The sequence below is a fragment of the Montipora foliosa genome, chromosome 3 (genome assembly GCF_036669935.1).
Source record: "Montipora foliosa isolate CH-2021 chromosome 3, ASM3666993v2, whole genome shotgun sequence".
NCBI classification, from domain to species: domain Eukaryota; kingdom Metazoa; phylum Cnidaria; class Anthozoa; order Scleractinia; family Acroporidae; genus Montipora; species Montipora foliosa.
This window is the reverse complement of record NC_090871.1, coordinates 54,766,013-54,786,012: the sequence shown is the minus strand read 5'-3', so window position 1 is coordinate 54,786,012 and position 20,000 is coordinate 54,766,013. Positions and strand designations below refer to the sequence as shown.

At 40.9% G+C, this 20,000-nt stretch overlaps 1 protein-coding gene across 2 annotated transcripts in view; it reads left to right on the top strand.

Moving 5' to 3' along the window:
* The window catches only part of LOC137997688 (nucleotide-binding oligomerization domain-containing protein 2-like), a 73,096-nt gene that overhangs the window by 26,026 nt on the left and 27,070 nt on the right, over positions 1-20,000 (top strand). Inside the window, exons 9-11 of one of the 2 annotated variants that reach the window (XM_068843867.1) lie at positions 1-6; positions 595-666; positions 1,477-3,872. The exon at positions 1-6 is cut by the window's left edge and continues 69 nt beyond it. The exons of the other annotated variant lie outside the window; for it this stretch is intronic. Coding sequence (XP_068699968.1) covers positions 1-6; positions 595-666; positions 1,477-3,872 — 2,474 coding nt within the window. Of the gene's footprint in view, positions 7-594; positions 667-1,476; positions 3,873-20,000 lie in introns of those variants that run through there. 2 annotated transcript variants of the gene reach the window in all.

The following is a 20,000-nucleotide window of genomic DNA, read 5'->3' as shown; positions in this document are numbered from 1 at the left end:
ATTCAGGTAAAGTCGTCTAAACCGAAGCAAGTTTAAATCTGATTATAAATTTTACTGACTGATGCTTTTTGAATTAAGGTTTTGTGGCAGTGACTGATGTAGATCCTGCTTGTGCAGTCTTAACGTTTTGCCGAGGACATGTTGCCGCCAAACAACGAAACCTAGACGTTCTTTTTATGTATTGTGCAGGGACGGCGGTTCCAGGATTTTTCTTAGCTCTTTGAATTAAGGTTTTCTGGCTGTGGCTGATGTAGATCCTGCTTGTGCAGTCTTAACGTTTGGCCGAGGACATGTTGCCGCCAAACAACGAAACCTAGACGTTCTTTTTATGTATTGTGCAGGGACAGCGGATCCAGGATTTTTCTTAGCAGGGGGTTCACCACTAAGGAATGGCGTAGCTGACTGGTGGCATTGTTGTTGCAGAATACCAGTTGTAGTAGAAAGCCGCAGGTCATCTTAGGGCTTAGGGGAAGGGGGGGGGGGGGGGGGGGGCAGAACTGATGAGATTACGATTCAAATGAGCTCGTATTGTGTGCGCCGTTTATGCGAATGCCAACCTTAAGTCATGTATGGTTTGTTATATGATTTTGACAGATGAACAACGTCAGGTCCTATTTACAGGCGAAAGCCCTCCATCGTCTTCCCTGGCTTCTCATCGAACGAAAGGTATATGCAGCCTTAAAAATAAGTGCGATAGAGGCAATTTGGCAATGTTGGAAATCGACGCGGCGAAAAAAATCATACAATATGTTCAAAATATTGCAGTAAAATGTGTTGCGCAAAAATGAGCAATTTTTACATATCAGCTTTTTTGCTCTGCCCAACGTGGTTTTAAAGTGGATTTATTACTTCATTATAATTGTCACTGCATTTCAATTTGAATATATTATTATTCCTATAATATTGTGTTGGTTTTATGTTAACTCGTGCTCGTTTCAGTTCTTACCTCTAAGCACTGTGATACGCAAGCCTAACACTTATGCACGCCGGCAGAAAACATTTTGTCGGAATTTTTTGTATGAAAACAAACGTGGATAGGACAACAGGTTCATTTAGAAACTCTGCTTGTGTGTGTACCAGAAATGACTTGTAAAGCGGCGATACGTAGGAAAATCAGCCAAGAGGGCTTGCATACCACTGACACCTCTAAATTAACTCACAGGATCAAATTTAGCATGTGATAGTCATTTTCTGACCCGCCAGCTTTTCAGCAAATATGTTTGCGTCAGTACATTCTCACAATTTCTTCACGAAACTTGACTCGCACACCTTATTCGTGTGAATAATGAATCTTAATGTGAAGACGGATTAGCCAGGAAATCGGTAAGCCAAGAATAGTCTACCAGAAGGAGGGGATGGATTTTCGCTTTGAAATTGGAAATCGTCTCTCACTCCTGAAAAAAGGAAAAGCTGGTAACTCTGAGTCAATCAACTTCTAAATTGACCCTATTTTCTTGGTGTTTGTTTGTTTTGCAGCTAGTTCTCCATGTCAAAGTGATATCATAGAATCCATAAGACAAATTTACCAAAAGTGTGAAGGGGTGGTTTGCCCAGTTCCTTGGTGTGAAGGGTTCAGCTTCCAACTAGAGAAAATTTTCACTAGACTTAAGATAGTCGCAAAAGAAAAGACACGCGGAACGCTGACGAAAGAAATCACCAACATGACAAGTATTTTTACATCACACGAAGATTGCCAACATCCACGGATTGTCCTGATCGAGGGTGAACCCGGCATGGGAAAGACGACCTACTGTCAAAAGCTGGCATATGATTGGGCAACTAAACAAGACTGCGAATGGGACGAGTCTTTCCCAAGAGTAAAGGTGCTCCTGCTCCTCAGATGTCGTGAAATTAAATCTAGCATCCGGGAAGCTATTGTCGATCAAATTCTGCCGGAAGAAATTGACCCAGAGTTAAAAGACACGTTTTTCCGTTTCGTGCGAGAAAACCCTTCTAAAGTCCTGTTAGTGCTCGATGGTTTAGATGAGTCAGACCCTCAAAAATTGGCTGTGTACTTAAGTCTTGTTCAAAGAAAGCTGCTCCCTGGTTGTCACATTGTTCTTACTTCTCGTCACGAAGCAGGAAGTAAAGTAAGACCTTACTCGGACACACTGTTGGAGATTGTGGGATTCACGAGCAGTGATGCGAAGTGTTTTATAAGGAAGTATTTTCGAGACGCAGAACAAATGGGAGAGAAGCTGATAAATGTACTGTGGCATCCGTATGATGATAACGATGATGAAGGTGATGATGACGATGGTGATGATGATGACGATAATGATGATGGTGATGATGATGACGGTGATGATGAAGATGACGTTGATGACGATGATGATCAGCGTATTAAAGGATCTTTAGAAGACGATGACGACGATGACGATGATGATGGCGATGGCGATGACGATGACGATGATGATCAGCATATTGACGGACATTTAGCAGAACTGACAAAAAATCCTTTAAATACACTACTGCTTTGTGTGCTTTTCGAAGATTTTGGCGGCATTCTACCAAACAACAGAACACAGCTGTACGTAGAGATTGTTCTCTTCGTTTTGAGACGATACGAAATGAAGAACCACTTACCACGTAGTGGTAAAGACCTTCTAATAGTTTACAAGAAGGAACTGATGACCCTAGGAAGAATGGCGCAAGAATCTCTTTTTAAAGGAGAGCAGCATTTCGAAGACGTCGAAGGGAATTTCACGGAAAGTCTGTTCATTAAATTTGGCTTTCTCTCGATGCAGGCTGGCGGTAGCAAGAGAACGCCTTCTTTCCGTTATAGCTTCTTTCACAAGAGTTTTCAAGAATTCTTTTCCGGTCTACATCTTGCGTTTTCCATCCTGGATGGAGCAATTGAAGAGAAGTCAGTTCTGACCGACGAAAGATATTTTCATGAACTAAATCAAGTTTTCATGTTCATGAGTGGAATCATAGCATCGCAATCCCAGGAAGCGGCAGTGTCGATTGTAACTGATGTTGCCTCACTTGCAAGTCTGACAGGCCGCAGATCTCCGGTTAAACAGAACCCGTACCTGAAGTTGGCTTTGGACGTCGTAGAGGAATGTAAAGCTTGCTCGGAAAACCTATATACTAAGTTAATTTATGCCTTTGGTAAGAGTCTTGATTTGACGAAAGTTGTAATTGACTTGGCATCGCGTACTCGTATTGCTACCTTTTCCCAGGTACTCACAGTAAACACCTCCATTACTACTTTGAAATTGTCTGACAACTCCATTGGTGATGCGAATGCTACTTCACTTTCCCAGGCCCTCGCAGTAAACACCTCCCTTACTACTTTGGATTTGTCTCGGAACTCCATTGGTGCTGAGGGTGTTACTTCACTTTCCCAGGCCCTCGCAGTAAACACCTCCCTTTCTGCTTTGGATTTGTCTAACAACTTCATTGGTTATGCGGGTGCTACTTCACTTTCCCAGGCCCTCGCAGTAAACACCTCCCTTACTACTTTGATTTTGTCTCGCAGCTTCATTGGTGATGAGGGTGCTGCTTCACTTTCCCAGGCCCTCGCAGTAAACACCTCCCTTACTACTTTGATTTTGTCTCGCAACTTCATTGGTGATGAGGGTGCTGCTTCACTTTCCCAGGCCCTCGCAGTAAACACCTCCCTTACTACTTTGGATTTGTCTGGCAACTCCATTTCTGCTGAGGGTGCTGCTTCACTTTCCCAGGCCCTCGCAGTAAACACCTCCCTTACTACTTTGATTTTGTCTCGCAACTTCATTGGTGATGAGGGTCCTGCTTCACTTTCCCAGGCCCTCGCAGTAAACACCTCCCTTACTACTTTGTATTTGTCTGGGTACTCCATTGGTGCTCCTCGCCTTAGTTTAGACTCTCGCATCAAACTTCTTTAGTGAGCGTGATCTACTTTCTAAAGGTTTCAGTGTTTACATCGACGCCAACAGGATCATGACTCACAATATTAGGGACCTTAAGCAAGGACGACGACAACGGCTACGACAACGTTGGTTAAAAATATTATTTCCCGTTACTGTAATAATTTTGCGATTACTCCATGTCTCTCCTCGGCTTGGAAAGTGTGAATACACAATCCAAGAATAAAGTTGATGAGAACGGTTTGGGTGGATGTTCAGAGAGAAAATTGAAAATTCATAGTCGTGTTCTCTTGTTCTCTACATGACCTCAAATTTGAACATTTCACGTCGTAGTCAAGACGAGAACGGCAAAGAAATGTATCAAGATGTAAAGCGCACGTGCAGGGCGTGCAAAGCTATTGTTTTTGCTCGCTAAATATGCAAATTTATGGCGTTCTTGTAGCCGTTGTCGTCAGCTCAAGGTCCTTATTATCTTTTAGAGTTCACGGTGTTGTTGTTGAATTTGACGACTATCTCACTTCACCTCCTCACCCCTTGTTCGTTGGTTTAGCATGCATTGAAAGGTTAAAAGTCGCTTTCTTGCTAGTGCGTCACGAGAAATGAAGAGCTTACATACATAGAAATACACCCATTTTGTCCCTTGAGATATGTTTCAGTTAAAGTGTTACTCTGATAAAAAAAACACAGTCGAGTCTTTTTTCCTTCGGATTTTGAAAGTGTGTTTGCTGAACACTTGACTGGCCAAATGTTTGGATTTTTTGTGGTCCGCCATTACTTACGTTCAAAACTGACCAATTGGACATTAGAGGGTTGGATCTAGGGGTAAGTGACTTCATTTACTGACTAGTTAAACGTCTCAGCGCGTAAATGCAGTTTATCATATATGCAAAACACGAGTTTAAAGTCTGAAAGCACGAAACTCCCCTGCTGCATATCAAGTCAGCCACGTACACACGCACTGTCACTTGTGAGTCTTTGACGTAATTTTCTCCTCGATCCAGCTCTTTCAAGAATTTAAAGTTAGTAATGGCAGAACCATTTAATAGGAAAATGTCAGTTAAGATTTTGAAATCAAAGCTTAAAACTTGGGTCACTTAGTGTTAACGTAGTTTTGAAATCCAAAGAAAAAGAAGAATTGATTTTTTGGTCATAGTACGGCTTTAAGACATTTTACATAAAATAGAAAGGAAGATGTGCTACTCAAGATGTCCGCATAGATGATAGACAGCAGGCGCGCAATCCGATGACTTTTTATGACTTCCGTCAGTTGCCTTTTTTAATCTACTTCAATTTCACATAGAACTCAAGCCGGTCAAATGCTAAAAGCGCCAGTTTCGTTGCACCACATTTTTGTCTCTTTTTTAAAATAGACCAAATTGGCTAACTCATTGTTTAGCCCAATTGAGATCCTTTCAGAATAAAACGTTTTGTTCCAAGTATTTTTATATTATTTAAATGTGAATGCTACATTAACATGTAAATGCATTATAAACCCCGAGAGATTTGAATGCAGACTTTTCCCCTAGTGTAAACATAGTCTAAGAATGTGTCTGTACGTGAATGCTGTTTAGACGTTACTGTAATGATATCAAAGAATGCTGCGGCTTTTCACATTCAGGTTCAGTAATCTGACAAGATTCTTGTAAAATAAATTTATTTACTTGTTAATAACAAATGAATTTTAGTGGCAACCATTTAATGCAAATGCTAGTTTCAATAGGCCATTTTCCAAATATCAAATATTCAGCTTGATATTGAGGCAGTGAGGACAAAAAAAAAATCGAAACAGTATGGAATGAATGTGAAAAATATTTACATAATTATCATTCACTTTCCTTTTTCTTTATCCTCTAAACCTCTCTTTCAAGCTTAATTTTAATATATCGAAAAAGGCCTATTCAGTGCTTTAATTGATGCATTAATATGTACATTATTGTTGTTAGGTCTATTAAGCTGCAAAGATTGCTGCAGCTTTTCACATTCAGGTTCAACAAATCTGACAACATCCTTATAAAGTAATTTATCAAGGTGTTCGCTTAAATGGTGTTTTTCTGCGTAAGCGATATCTATATATTCCTGCGTTTTCAAGGAGAAACAATCTTTTTGTGGTATCCTTTTAATGCAATTTTACAAAGGTCTTATCAATGAAGTTTCTTCATTACTTTGCTTTGTGTAAATATAGTGTTTTGTTTACGAATTAAATCAATTTAACAAGAGAGTTTGATAGGTTTATTCTACTTATCGGGAGCAGCGAGTTTAAGAGGGTCCTGATATGCTCTTACCTGAAGATTACCATAGAAACATCTTTCAACCCGAGTTCAAGCCTCATACCGTCATTTTCCGTAAGAAACCAAAACGTTCATCCCCACGGTCAGGTTGTTAGGGCAAGGAGACTTTCTTAAAGACGAAAAAGAAAACGTTTTCTTGTTTTCTTCTATTTCCTTTGTTAACCCTTTTATTCCCAAGATCGAAACGTTCATTCTCCTAACTAGTACCATAGCTTTCTTTGTTGAGTAGTTATGAGACTTTGGTGTTAAATCACATCTCTTAAGCTGATAATTCTCTTCTTTGTCAATACCTGTTTGACAGAGATTTTATTAGAAATATGAGGAGATTTTACGTGCTGATTAATGCTGGAAGTCAAAGACTGAGCCCTTAACCCACTATCTACCCCTAGGCACCCGAGTACATGTCTCTCATACTAGACACCCTTACCGCACTATCTACCCCTTAGTCTCTAAGTATCTTTATCGTATCTGAAATGTATGCATAATTGAAGTGCGGGTTAAAGACGAAAGAGAGAAGTGATCCTCGCACTTATCTGGACAATTTAAGCAATTGTCTCTTATCGTAGACACCCTTACCCCACTATCTACCCCTTAGTCTCCAAGTATCTTTATCGTATCTGAAATGTATGCATAATTGAAGTGCGGGTTAAAGACGAAAGAGAGAAGTGATCCTCGCACTTATCTGGACAATTTAAGCAATTGTCTCTTATCGTAGACACCCTTACCCCACTATCTACCCCTTAGTCTCCAAGTATCTTTATCGTATCTGAAATGTATGCATAATTGAAGTGCGGGTTAAAGACGAAAGAGAGAAGTGATCCTCACACTTATCTGGACAATTTAAGCAATTGTCTCCTTATAGACAGCTGAAAAATTCAGGTGGCTTTCAAATGAATAGCTTCGGTCATATCTCAGTGGGCCGAGCATTGTACCGGCATCGCAGAGGGTCATAGGTTCAGATCCCGTTGGAGTCACCTGAATTTTTCAGGTATCTATAAAGAGACAGTTGCTTAATTAAATCGTGCAGATAAGTGCGAGGTCCACTTGTCTTTTTCGTTTATCGCATCCCTTGGTAAATGGAAATAGTTTGCATGGTGGCTTTGAAAATTCCCTCTCAAGAACTTCTCCTTAACTTGCTCACTTGATAAAGCTAATCCGTTACATGGTCCTTAGATCAGGAAGAAAATCACCCGTATTTTCATGTCCTAAGTAACTCTTCCTTTTCAAGATATAGTGATTTAATAGCAGCCGAAATGCGCTCGAAAAGCTTCGGGACTCTAGTTTCGACAAACGAGACCATGTTAATTGCGGGGAAACAAAACCTCCGTGGATCGGTTCGTTACAAGACTCGAATCATACCTTGCTCTTTAACAATCTTTTATTATGAGCAAGAAAACTAGTGAACGCCTTAGGCGTTTCATTCTACAGCGACAAACGTCAGCGCAATCAGTGTTATTGGGACAAAAAGAATTAGTTTCACTAGAAAGCGTATGATGTTGCTTTTTGCTCAAGAAACAAGTATAACGATTACCCACTATTTCCACCGGGATACATCTGAGTTTTGGCCATGCTATCTGTTTTGACGGGACGAGCGAGAAAGATGGGGACTAGAGTGGGCCGAGAAGAGGGAGTCTGCGCGCAGGCTATGGCGTTGCAAGCCTATAAACCATATGTAGTGAAGTTCTTCTTTCAACTTTTGAGAGATATTTCGCCCATGACAGGGTTGTTGTTCCGCTACGCTCAGTGATTGGTAAACGAAAATCTCTTGCCAACTTGTTGACCAATCAGAAGCTCACACGCGTTTTGCCGTGTCACCTTAGCGCCAGCCTCACGCACCTGCGTCGCGTTCTGATTAGTTTAATTGCTTGTCTGTGTCCTGGGAATGAACCACCTTAATAGCTTCAATTTGCGTTACACGGCACTTTAAAAAACGTACCATGTTTTTGACATATTTCTTTTGCATCGTTTTAGGGAAAAAAAACACTGTCTTCTTTGATAGTCTATCGATTGAACCTTGTTTTCTCTCACCTGTTTAAATGCTCCTCGTTGATTGAGTCTGAGCAACTATCTTCATCGGATGACAACGCACACGACTTAATACCAAAAGACTGTGAGAGTGGAAGAAATAAGAAGACAGATTTCATCAGCTGGGTCAGCACGTTTTTTTTTTTTTTTTTTTCTTTCTGTAATCATCACTTTGATAGCCCTTATTCACGATAGCTGCCATGTTGGTTTTCAAATTGTCATGCAAATTAGCCACGTGTTATGCTGGAGGGCAAACATTGGAATAAAGGCAAATTGCGGAAAATCGGCCCCTCGAAATATTGAATTAACATTGCTAAAAGTGCATTTTAGAATTTAGAATTAAGTACCTTTTATAATAATTTTATATCTTTTGGTTGCCTCCGACATTTTGACTTTCTACTTCGTTATCTCCTCATTTTTCAATAAAAAAATCATCGAAGTAACTTGTGTAAGCATTCTATTTTACTACTTAGAAGATAAACATTCAATGAACGTGAGAAAAATCATCTGTGTGGCTAAGATGTTCGTTATAACCTCTCGAACTTGTGTTGTTTGCCCCCTCATAAGTGTGTAGTTACAAAAAGTTGCATGATAAAGGCAAATCCAACATGGCGGCTATCGTGAATAAGGTCTATTAGTTTTATTTGTACCGCTAATATTTTAATTCGACTGAACACAAGAAAATTGATACACTTTATTGCAGCGCATAACACATTTCACACAAGTTATACAAAGTGAACTTAAACGGTAACCATTTGTTGAAAGACATGGGTTTGTCTCTGAGTCAACGTCACCCGGTCAGCCTTTCTTTTTCTAAGAACTTCTTTGTTGAAAAACAGTTTTGATATAATGACGCATATGTTTGTTTTCTCAGTAGGTGAAGATACTAAAGTGAACAACAAAAATTTTTCAAGGTTCACATCCACAGACGAGGCCCAATCGCATTCCATGCCTCTAAAATTTGCCAATTTTTAACCGTCATCTCGAAAACAGTTTGAGTCGGATAGTCTTAGGAATTTATTTTATAAATTATGCGGATCACCATGAATCATTTCCGATCGCGAGAGACTGAGTTAAGATCTCGGTCGGCATATTCTACCGTGTGGTTTTCTTACGTCTGACTTGGCCAAAGACCATACGCGAAAAGCCAGTATGGGAGGCCAGCAACCCAGTTTTCTGATTGGTCCATTCAACTTAGTGATAGGTTACGTTTTACACCGCTTGTCTTAACTACTAAAAGAAGACTTAACTGGCTGACCCTTCTCACATGCAACTCCTCGATGGCAGTAGCCAGAGTACTGCAGCGTAGCGGGAACTATGTGGGGACCTTCATTCACGGACACCAAAGGTGATTCCTTGCTGGTACGGCGGACAGTCTGGCCCCAAAAGCAGCCTTCATGCAAGAAACGATGATAACATAACAGAAGAACTTAAGCACTTAAATGTCAGCCAATGTCTCATTCGGTGGATTGGGGTGTTTCTCTCGTTCAGGCCTCAGCGTGTTATGTTAAATGGCTCCTTGTCGCCTCTTGTTTTTCCCAACGGGGGAATACCGCAGGGCACTAGACTCGCACCATTGTTGTTTGCTATCTTGGTGAATGGATTGGCCAGTTTCTGGCCATGTCGTGTTAAGTATGTCGACGATACCACTGTATTTGAGATCATCCCCAGGTGCTCGCCAAGCTATTTGCCCTGTATGGCTGACCATATTTGCCCGTTTGCCGCTGAACGGGGGATGCGCCTCAATCCCAAAAAGTGTCAGGAAATGGTCATCAACTTTTTGCAGTTTCAACCCACGCAACTCGGTCCCTTGCAGTTAATGGGCTCAGTAGTTAAACGTGTATACAGTTATAAAATTCTTGGCATTCACGTAACAAATGACCTGTCATGGAATGAACATATAGATTATGTTTTTAAGAAAGCGAACAAACGGCTCTATGCCCTTCGTTTGCTAGCGAGATCAAAGGTTCCAGCTGTAGATTTAATTGCTATCTATTGCACCCTTGTAAGATCAATCCTTGAGTATGGTTCACCAGTTTGGGCCGCTCTACCTGAGTATTTGAGTTATGTTGTTGAGAGCGTACAGAGGAAGGCCCTCCGAATAGTATTTCCTGGCCTGGCGTACAGCGAGGCTCTAGTCGCGTCTGGTCTCCAGACCCTTGCCACGCGTCGTGGTCAAGCTTGCGTCAATTTTCTGCACGATGCTCGCGCGCAAGAGCCACTACGCTCGGTGCTTACATCTACTGCATCGCAGACAAATAATCATGGTTACACGCTCAGGTCAGGAAACACGAATTTAATTAGACAACCATGTAATACAAAGAGACTATGTGAATTTGTAACATATAAGTATTCATAATATTATATATTCTAGTATTGACCCCATTCGTGTAATTCAGCCTTAGCTGCAAAACGGAAGGAGATAAACACAGTATCTATCTATCTATCTATCTATCTATCTATCTATCTATCTATCTAAACGATGACGTTAATTGGAAATAGGCCGAAATCTGCTTATTCAACTCTTTGACTCTGTCCGGAAGACAGGTGCTGAGAATGAAGATTATTATCAGCTCAAGGCTGCCATCCTGATATAACACCAAATTCTCATGACCTGCTAACGAAGAAATCTATGAAAATAGTGAGGAGAATGAACTTTTAGATCATGGGAGTCAAAGGGTTTTCCCATTTTACTTCGTTTCTTTGCTGTCCTATGCAAAACAACGAAGTGATAGTTTATGTCCCCAGAGAAATGATAAATTTATCTCCGAAATAAGCAGCTGTAGCCGGCCACAAAACCGCGCGACAAACAACACAAACGATTGTTTAAAGTGCTACTACGATGAAAAAAATCAGCTCTCGTTTTTCTTCACATTTCGAAAGTATTTGCGTTGATTGCTCAATAGGCGGAATTTTTTGTAGTCATTTCAAGGGGAAGACTATTTGTTTTAACTCCATTTTTTAATTTAACGGTCCGCCATTACTTGGTGCGGTTCCGAGTGATAAGCTTTCAGCCGGATCTGGATCGAGGAGAAAGTGACGTCATTTACTCACTAGCTTAAAAAGCGGCTTAATTGGTGTGCAGACGTTTTGGCTTTCCGATAGTCAAATTCGTGTTCTGCATACTAATCAAGCCGCATTCACACACTGCATTTTTTCAACGTAGTAGCACTTTAACTCACTCGCTGTTGGAGATTTGCCGAAAATCGCAAGTTCGAGCTTATCAAACCGCTTTTTAAAGTCTTATCTGGCCATAAAGAACCTAAACTGTCCCAAACATTCTCTAGGGAGTTAAAGAAATGGCGACGGCTATGGCAACGACAATACCACAAAACAATAATATCATTGGATAACTGAAGAGAAAAAACAATCTTTCTGCACGTACCCTTCCTAAATAACAAAGACCTCAAGTCAACTAGTTGTTTTGTCGTAGATCTTAAGGACGGTGCCGACTATTGTTATTGCGATACGTTCTGCGCATCTCGAGTTTCCTATCGGTGATGCTTACTAATACAGGGATATTTTTACGCGGCTTTAAATTATGCAGAGAAAGTACTCTTGATGTCCAAACCGAACATTGGGGGGTAACCATGCATTCTTTAGAGATAATTAAGCTTTAATTTGAGAAAGAAAACCATACATTACTTTGCATTTTAGAGCTTTTTACAAATATTGTTCATGAATTATTTTTAACAAATGCGTGGTTACACCCAATTTTCTTTTTGGATTTCAATAACACTTGTTAAGATCTACATTTCCTGCATAATCATAAATAGGGGCAAAAACAACTTTGAATTAGTAGGCACCGTCCTTGAGTTCCCCACTTAAAGATCCACGACAGAAACCGGCGGCAATAAAAACGTTACCTCAAACTATAATTTTGCTCTATTGTAAGTCTTTTGCGATTATTCCATCTTGTTCACGTCGCACAATTTGGGTGAAGTATCCTAAAACTAAATTTGTTAGGAGCGGTTTTGGAGTGAAAATGGAGAATGAAAGGTTGACATGTATATTCTCACGTTGTCGTCAAACTTCAAATTTAAAGACCTCAAATATATGGAGATGGTTATGAAACTCGAAAAGTTTCTTTCTTTTGTGTTTTTCTTTGCTGTTTTGGCCCAGACCATGCGTAAACCACACCCTTTTGTCCAAAATGCAGCCAACCAAAAGTTTCGATAAATTTATTTACAAACTCAGTTTGTGAACCGAGGACAAAAGATTGTGCATGGTCACAGTGAAGTTTGCATGAAGCGCGATGTCACTGTTCTCACTTTTGAAGTTTTATGAGTTTCATAACCAGTCATCTAAATGAACTTTGCTCAGAGTAACGCAAAAACATGAGCAGCAATGCGTGCCGCACGTGCAGTACGATTATTTTTCCTCTTTTAACCAATGATATTATCTTTTTGTGGCGAAGTCGTAGTCGTAGTGGTCGTCGTTTCTTAATTAAACATATTCAGTCACAAGGAAACATTAGCAACAGGGAGTTAATAGTTGCCGCAGCCTTCGTCGTTTCTTAAACTCCCTCAGTCACTAAGAAGCATTAGCAACAGGGAGTTGATAGTTGCCACAGCCTTCGTCGTTTTTTAAACTCCCTCAGTCACTAAGAAGCATTAGCAACAAGAAGTTTAAGAAACGACGACGGCTACGATTTCGACAACACCACAAAACAATAATATCGTTGGTTAAAAGAACTTCTCAAACTCATTAATTATTCATAAGGCTGTAAACCAATAGGATTATTGCATTTGGTCAGGTGCAATGGTTTGGATACCCAGTGAAACCCTTATGGCACCGCAAGCAGTGTTTGAAATTTGTTGAAACACTGCTGGCAGTGTTTCAACAAATTTCAAACACTCCTAATCTGCATATTCATTAATCATGGTAAGCAGTGCATTCCAGAGTGCGCAAATACCAGGAAAAACAATTGATTCCATTTCATTCGTTTGAGAAGTTATTCCAAACACTCATTCTGCGTGTTTCATTGCGATGACAAACAACTCGAAAACAATAAAACACTCGGGCCCGGAGGCCCTCGTGTTTCAATAGTTTTCTCGTTGTTTGAAATCGCAATGAAACACTTGAATTCGTGTTTGAAATATAACATGAATAATATCGTTCTACACGTGCAGCACGAATTTTAGCGAGTATGTTAACGTTTGCGGTCCTCCATGAAATTACCAATTTTGAGGTTTTGACGACAACGTAAGATTGCAACAGAGAATCTTTCCTACTCTCTTTTCGCTATGAAACCGCCCATACCAATTTATTTTTAGGATACCTCACCCATATTGCAGGACGTGAACGAGCCAATTTATATTTTGATGTGACGGCGCTTTCGTCGACCGCCTTCGTCGTAGATCTTAAAGTCCCTAACGACAACAGGGACCTTTAGCAACGACGACGGGAACGGCAAAGAGAATGTCATCTCAAAATATAAATTCACGTTCTTATAATCACTTCTAACTCTCTTCCTAGCATGCGTAGCAAGCGCAAGGGGAGAGGGAAGCAAAGCGAGTGATCAAGCCGCGCACAAAAGTGAACTGGGGAGGGAGAATAGGGAGAGAGCGCTTGCAACGAATGGGGGTGGTTTTCTGTGATTGCGTTCACTGGATGAACGTAAAATTCTGATTGGTTGAAATCGTCCCTAGGGCAAAAAGTATTGTATATTAAGTGCTAGATTTGATGACGAAGGAGAAATCGTCGCCGTTGGATCCTGTTATTCTGAGAATTTGCCCGTTAATTGGCATTATCAAGGACCAAAGAGAAGAAGCTGAAACCCTTGGTCTTCAGGCATGTAATCTGTCCAATGCTTCGGCCGATTTCAAGCTCCTGGAGTCCATGAATCTCGTGTTTGCTTCTGCCGAAGCAGCGACTGACGAGGAGTTTTTAAATTATTGAAAATCGGACGCGTCATTCACAAACCGCCTTCTAGCCTGTATAGCCGACGAATCCCACATTGTATGCACTCGGTATGGTTTCTGGTAAGTAGAAAAACTCAGGTTACGTTCTATGACGGCTTCATTGCATATTTTTGGGGGCTGGTTGTTTTCAAAACATCACAATATCGCAAGACGCGTGAAAGCAAACAAATACTAAAATAAGCCTCGTATTTGCATTTTCAGTTACGGAATTATTATCCATACACAGAGAATAATAATAATCAACTTTATTCACAATTCAAGATTATTTAAAAAATACATTTGATAAAATTAATATACGAAATTTCATAAAAATTCATAATTATGTATAATACAAAAGCATTTAGCTTGAAAAATTGCTCAAAAACTTTAGATGCTCTCAGTGGCCGTGACGTTTATTTTGCAGTCTAAAGAGTGTTCTATCTTGCTGTAAAAAGGCGTTCGAGGACCTCTCACGCATGCTTGTACCGATCTTAAAAGTTCGAAAGAAATTTGTGTCCTGAGCCTTGCGATGACGGTGTTATGCGGCTCGATGTCCTTCTGCGCTATCTTATCTGCAAGATGCTTCAGGAAACGCCGACACTCATTTCCCATTCCGCCGTTGGTTCCAAACACTAAAGGTGTGAATGAACCCATCTCTACATCTAGCACCCGCTGCTGGTACTTGCGTTTCATCTCGTCCTCTTGCTCCTTGAGTACTTCAGATCTTGTCTTGTTCTGGTAACACTTGGAGTTAACTTGCGTAACTCTTACATCAAAAAATGCCGTAACTCTTCTTGACCAGAAACCTCCCGCCTTGATGTCTAATCTTGCCTCAAAGTTTGTGACAGCACTTCTCAAATGTAGCCGCACGTTGTCGACGGGTTGAAGACGTGGTTCGATTTCCACATTGTCGCAGACCTTATTGATGAATGCCGTTAATAAATCACGCACACCATCATTTTTCTGCACTATAAAGCCCCCTATTTTACATGAGAGGGCATGACCTACAGTAAATTTATCCCCACACACGCATATAATTGGTAGATCGACTAGAGGCAGATTATACCGTAAGCGTAGCGAGTCTCTGAACTCCTGCTTATTCAGGGCTAGGTCCTGATCTGCGAGAGGCATCGCATTTAACCAAGAACTTGCGCCCTTGTCTCTCGATTAATTAACTAGTCGCAACAGATCTAGGGAAAGAGTTGAGTCAATGCCTTCCATTTTCTCTTTGCCACGCGCCTCTTCAGTGACTGATGATGTCTCTTAAGCTCCTCCGTAGATCCTTCGCCTGACGCCATAAGTGTACTCTGCGATGTGATAGAATCTACGTGCGCAGTAGTTATTGACTTCGAGGCAGCCAATTGATGTGGCGCCTCATCGCTCAAATCTGGCATGCCCAGACCCCCTAGCCTTGCATCGTTGTTAAGGTGACAAGTCGACGCTCCTCCTTAGGGACAGGCTCTGATTGACCAAACAAAGTTGTACCCTTTTGTGAACGCAATGTACGCTGTGTGAGGCTGACTCCTTGCAATTTCGGGAGAGCCGTTCGATTTCCTCTTTCCATACGCGAACTTTCTCCTCACAATACTGATCTTTGTATTCTTGCGACGCAATGACTGCTCCTAGACAGGGCTGACCTTCAGTTGTTATATTGACTTCATCTCCAAACACCCTCTTTGCTTCATCTGCAAGTGCCTCAGAATTAACAATCAGCCAGCTCTTTGACCAGTTCACCAGATATCCAAACTTTTCTCCCTCCTTACTCATTTGCTTGTACCAGACGTACAACTGCGCGATTCTCCCTCCTCCAGCGGAGCCGTCTCCAAGCCACACCTGTTTAACCATCAGGCAGTGCGCCCTCAGATTCTGAATCATTATAGATGTATTGACTGAATACCATGAGATCGTCAGGGGATCCCCCTGCGTGCCGCAGATAAACAGTCTAGATGGGCTTCTATAGGTGTTTATTACATAGAGCGCCATTTTTTTGCACGTGATCTGGATATTGTGCAAAGCCGCCGACCTATTCATTCGGTTAAAGGCTTTACTTGCATCGATCAACAGAATCCCATCTGTTCCTTCTTCTTCAGACACTTGGCTCATTCTCTATTTTCGAATTCCCCATAATACACTTTGTTTGCCCCCCAAATTTTGCATAAACCATTGTTTTCAAATGCTCTTGGGAATATGCAGTGTCTCCAAGAGCATTTGAAAACAATAGTTTATGCAAAATTTGGGGGCCAAACAAAGTGTACTATGGGGAATTCGAAAATAGAGAATTGCATGTATCGCGGCCTCCGCTCCTGCATTATGACCAGCACAAACTTGTAGGGAATCTGCCGCTTCTTTTATTTCCTCCTTTAAGAAACCGCTGAACGCTGACAGAGACTAATTGCTTTCAAACCTTTTGTATCCAAGAGCTTGCTGACGTGCGATTGTGGATGTGTTTTTATGGTACAATTACAGTTTTCCGAAGGCGCGATATGTAATTTAATTGTTGGTTTTCTCCGAGAGTGAATCCAAGACAATTTGTGAAGTGGACTTCGCACGCTTTTTGGACTGCCACTGGCGCTTTCTGTGTCTTTTACCAGTGTTGAGGGTTTTGATTTTCTTTTCAGATCTGGTGTAGTTGACTCCTTTAGGTTGATTTTTCCTTCTACTGACTGGTACAAATCACAGAGTTCTTATTTTTGGGGCACAAAGACTGCGTAACACACTCTAGAGTTGCTCGGAGTTTTCGGCGTTTAACCCGATCGAGGATAATTTTGCATTCAGAGCAAGCCCATTTTGATATCCCGCTCTCTTGGATGGCTTGAATAAGCTCACACAGCTCAAGAACTTCTCCGAGCCGTATTTGACTCTAAGAGAAATGGAGTAGAGTCGACAATTTTCATTTGGATTATTTTCCTTTGACTTTCGGCCACGTTTCACTTCGCTGGACATTTCAATTCCACAGCTCTTCGATGGTTGTAAATATATTTTCATTTCCCGGGAAATTGAGACTGGGCTTTGCGAACAAGGAATCTGATTAGTAAAATTTGACAGGTGAAGTTTAACAGACCACCCCTTCAAAATTTGGGGCGTAACCGAAAAACAAGCCACTTCTTGCGCTCCCTCCCCAGTTCCCTTTTCGCTTCGCTTCCCTCTACCCTTGCCCTCGCTACGCAGGTTAAAATCTTCCAGGCTTATTAACATGAGAATGGTGTGGCCGTCCCTCAAGAATGAAACCGCTAAGAGTCACGCTTAATAGACCATATTCGTATTCCCACAGAGGCTAATGCGGGGAAATATATTAAAAAGTATTTGCATGTGAAAAGATTTCCCCGCATTAGCTGCCATTGCAAGCTAGTTCCAGTCCAATACTGAGAATAGGAATATGGTTTACTTAGGAGAGAATCTGTACAATTTATCTCCAGGTGCTGACGTCCTCCATAAAATCTCAAATTTGGCTATTTCACGTTCTTTCTTTTGCTGACGACGGCAAAGAAATAAACAAAAATGAAAAACGCACGTGCAGGGCGCGCACAGCTATTGTTTTTGGCCGCTAAATATGCAAATTTGTGACGTTCTCGTTGTTGTCACCGTTGTCGTTGCTAAAGCTTCCTAACGGCGACGGCAACGAGAACGTCACCAATTTGCATATTTATTGAGCAAAATCAGTAGCTTTGCACGCTCTGCACGTCCATCTTTTCACTTTTGTCTATTTCTTTGCCTTCGTCAGCAAAACAACCATGTGAAATGACGAAATTTGAGGTTTTAGGGAGAACGTCAGCCCTTGAGGATAAATTTTCATTTTCTTCCCTAAATTGAGCGCCGTTCATACTAGTTTTTTTCTTGAGGATTTGCCACACCTTTGTCACGTTAAAATGCTTAGAATAGTCGCAAAGCGACTGCAAGAACTCGAATTCTCATTTAACGACGACTTTCTATTATCAGCGAGGTCGACAAGAACAACAGATTAAATGAGCAGAAAATATGGCTATCCACGCCGTGCAAACGTGTTTGAATTGTTTTTGATTGTTTTGTTTTTGTTTTCTTTTTTTTTGCCGTTCTCGATCGTCCTCGCGACGACGTAAAATGACCGACATAAGAGAGATTTAGCAAACGGCAAATGTCGGCTTGCCGTTTCAAGTTTCACGTAAAATGGAGTGAAGCTTGTGACTTTAGCTTCGCGTGACCCACGGGCAACTCGATATTGGGCTCCGTTAATCTCGTGGTGTAGCTAACAAAAAACAAAAAAACATATTTTACTCTTAAGAAGGCTGCATTTGCAACCAAAAATTCAGTTTAAGACAATTTTTTTAAATCAGATCAGATACAACGTTTTTTAAAACATTTCTCGTTTGTAGAAAAAGATGCTATCTAAAATGAAAATCTTTCCTGTCAAATTTTACGTTTCGATGAATGCGAAAAATGCCAGGAAAATCATGGTCACGTAGACACTTTTGCCTTTTTCTATTGAAGGAAGAGAAAATAAACAAAGAAACAAAGACTGGTTAATAAAGTTACATCGCAGTTAAATATTATTGATTTGCGTAATTCTCAGAAAAGTAAAAACCATAATTCCGTCAAATTTACAATTAAATTAATTCTAAGAAACCTCTAAGTTATATCTAAATGTTTCTAAACATAAAGTATTTTAAAATATTAAATAATTTTAATTTTAATATAATTCTAAGCCAGGGTTAGGCTGTTGATAATAAAGGATTCTTCGAATCTCTTAGTTCGAGCAAATGAAACTGCGAATTTAATTTTCTACGAATGATTGCCTGCATGTATTCGGCAGCAGATTATGAAGCTTTTTATTCTCTTTCTTACATATAGACTCAAAAAGTTGTTTCGCGATTGCCTCCTGGTGATCACGAACGGAAACTATCCCTGCACTACCAAATGCCTCGGCATAAGATTTACCAGGAAATATGCAAGCAAGAGCTCGTTTCTGGACCCTTTCTAGTTCTGATTGTAAATACTTCGGCAAAGAATTATGAAACACGGGACATGCGTAGTCCAGCGATGATCTAATGCATGTGCAGTAGTGTGCTACTACATGTAGTTCTTTAGCGGGTATGCGCGCACGCTTGAATTAACTGAACTAGGAAATATAGCTTCCTACGAGCTTTCTTAACTAACTCCTCATTATGATCGTTAATTCCGCCATGTTAAACTGTTATTAATAATGGCCCCGAGTAGCTTAGCACTTATAGTGATTGAAGTTATGTTCAGGACGTGAGCACTTCAGCTGATGGTAAACTATCAATAGTTTCTCCCCAACCAACCACATAGACCGCCGACCGGTTGGCTCTACTTTTACTCTCAAACTGCTCCTAATCAACCGCCGATCGGTTGGCTCAGTTTTGCCGGACCAATATTCATGGTCTGTAAATAACTTACGAGAGAGCGCTGCCTTTGTTATGACATCTTCAAATGGTTAGACTTTCTAGTCCTCCTGGACAGGGAACATAAAGCTTATGCCCCGTCTCATATGACTTGCATGGGACGTTAAAGAACCCACGCACTGTTCGAGAAGAGTAGGGGACGTTGTTCCCGATGTGTTGGTCTCTCTCTCATTCTGTTCTGGGTGCACCTGACTGTGTAAAAACTACTTGTTATTCAGTAAAGATTGTAAACTGCAAGGCTGCCATTTGCGCTATAAAAGTAGTCTGGCCAAGTCCCCCACAAAGTGTTGTTTATTGATCCTGAAAAACCCCCTAGCCATTTGTTCACCGCTTAAAACTTCCAACATTGTAGGCAATCTGTTGGGAGTTGTTGGTTCTGCAGATGTTGGACGGTGTTGGCAATTTGGGTGCAAACGGGCGTTACAACTGCTAACAATGCAAGGACATGCAGTGTATTATGGAAATGATACGACCCATGAGACTTTGTAAACTGCCATCTTGTTTTCAACATGTTAATGCAATGCTATCTCCATG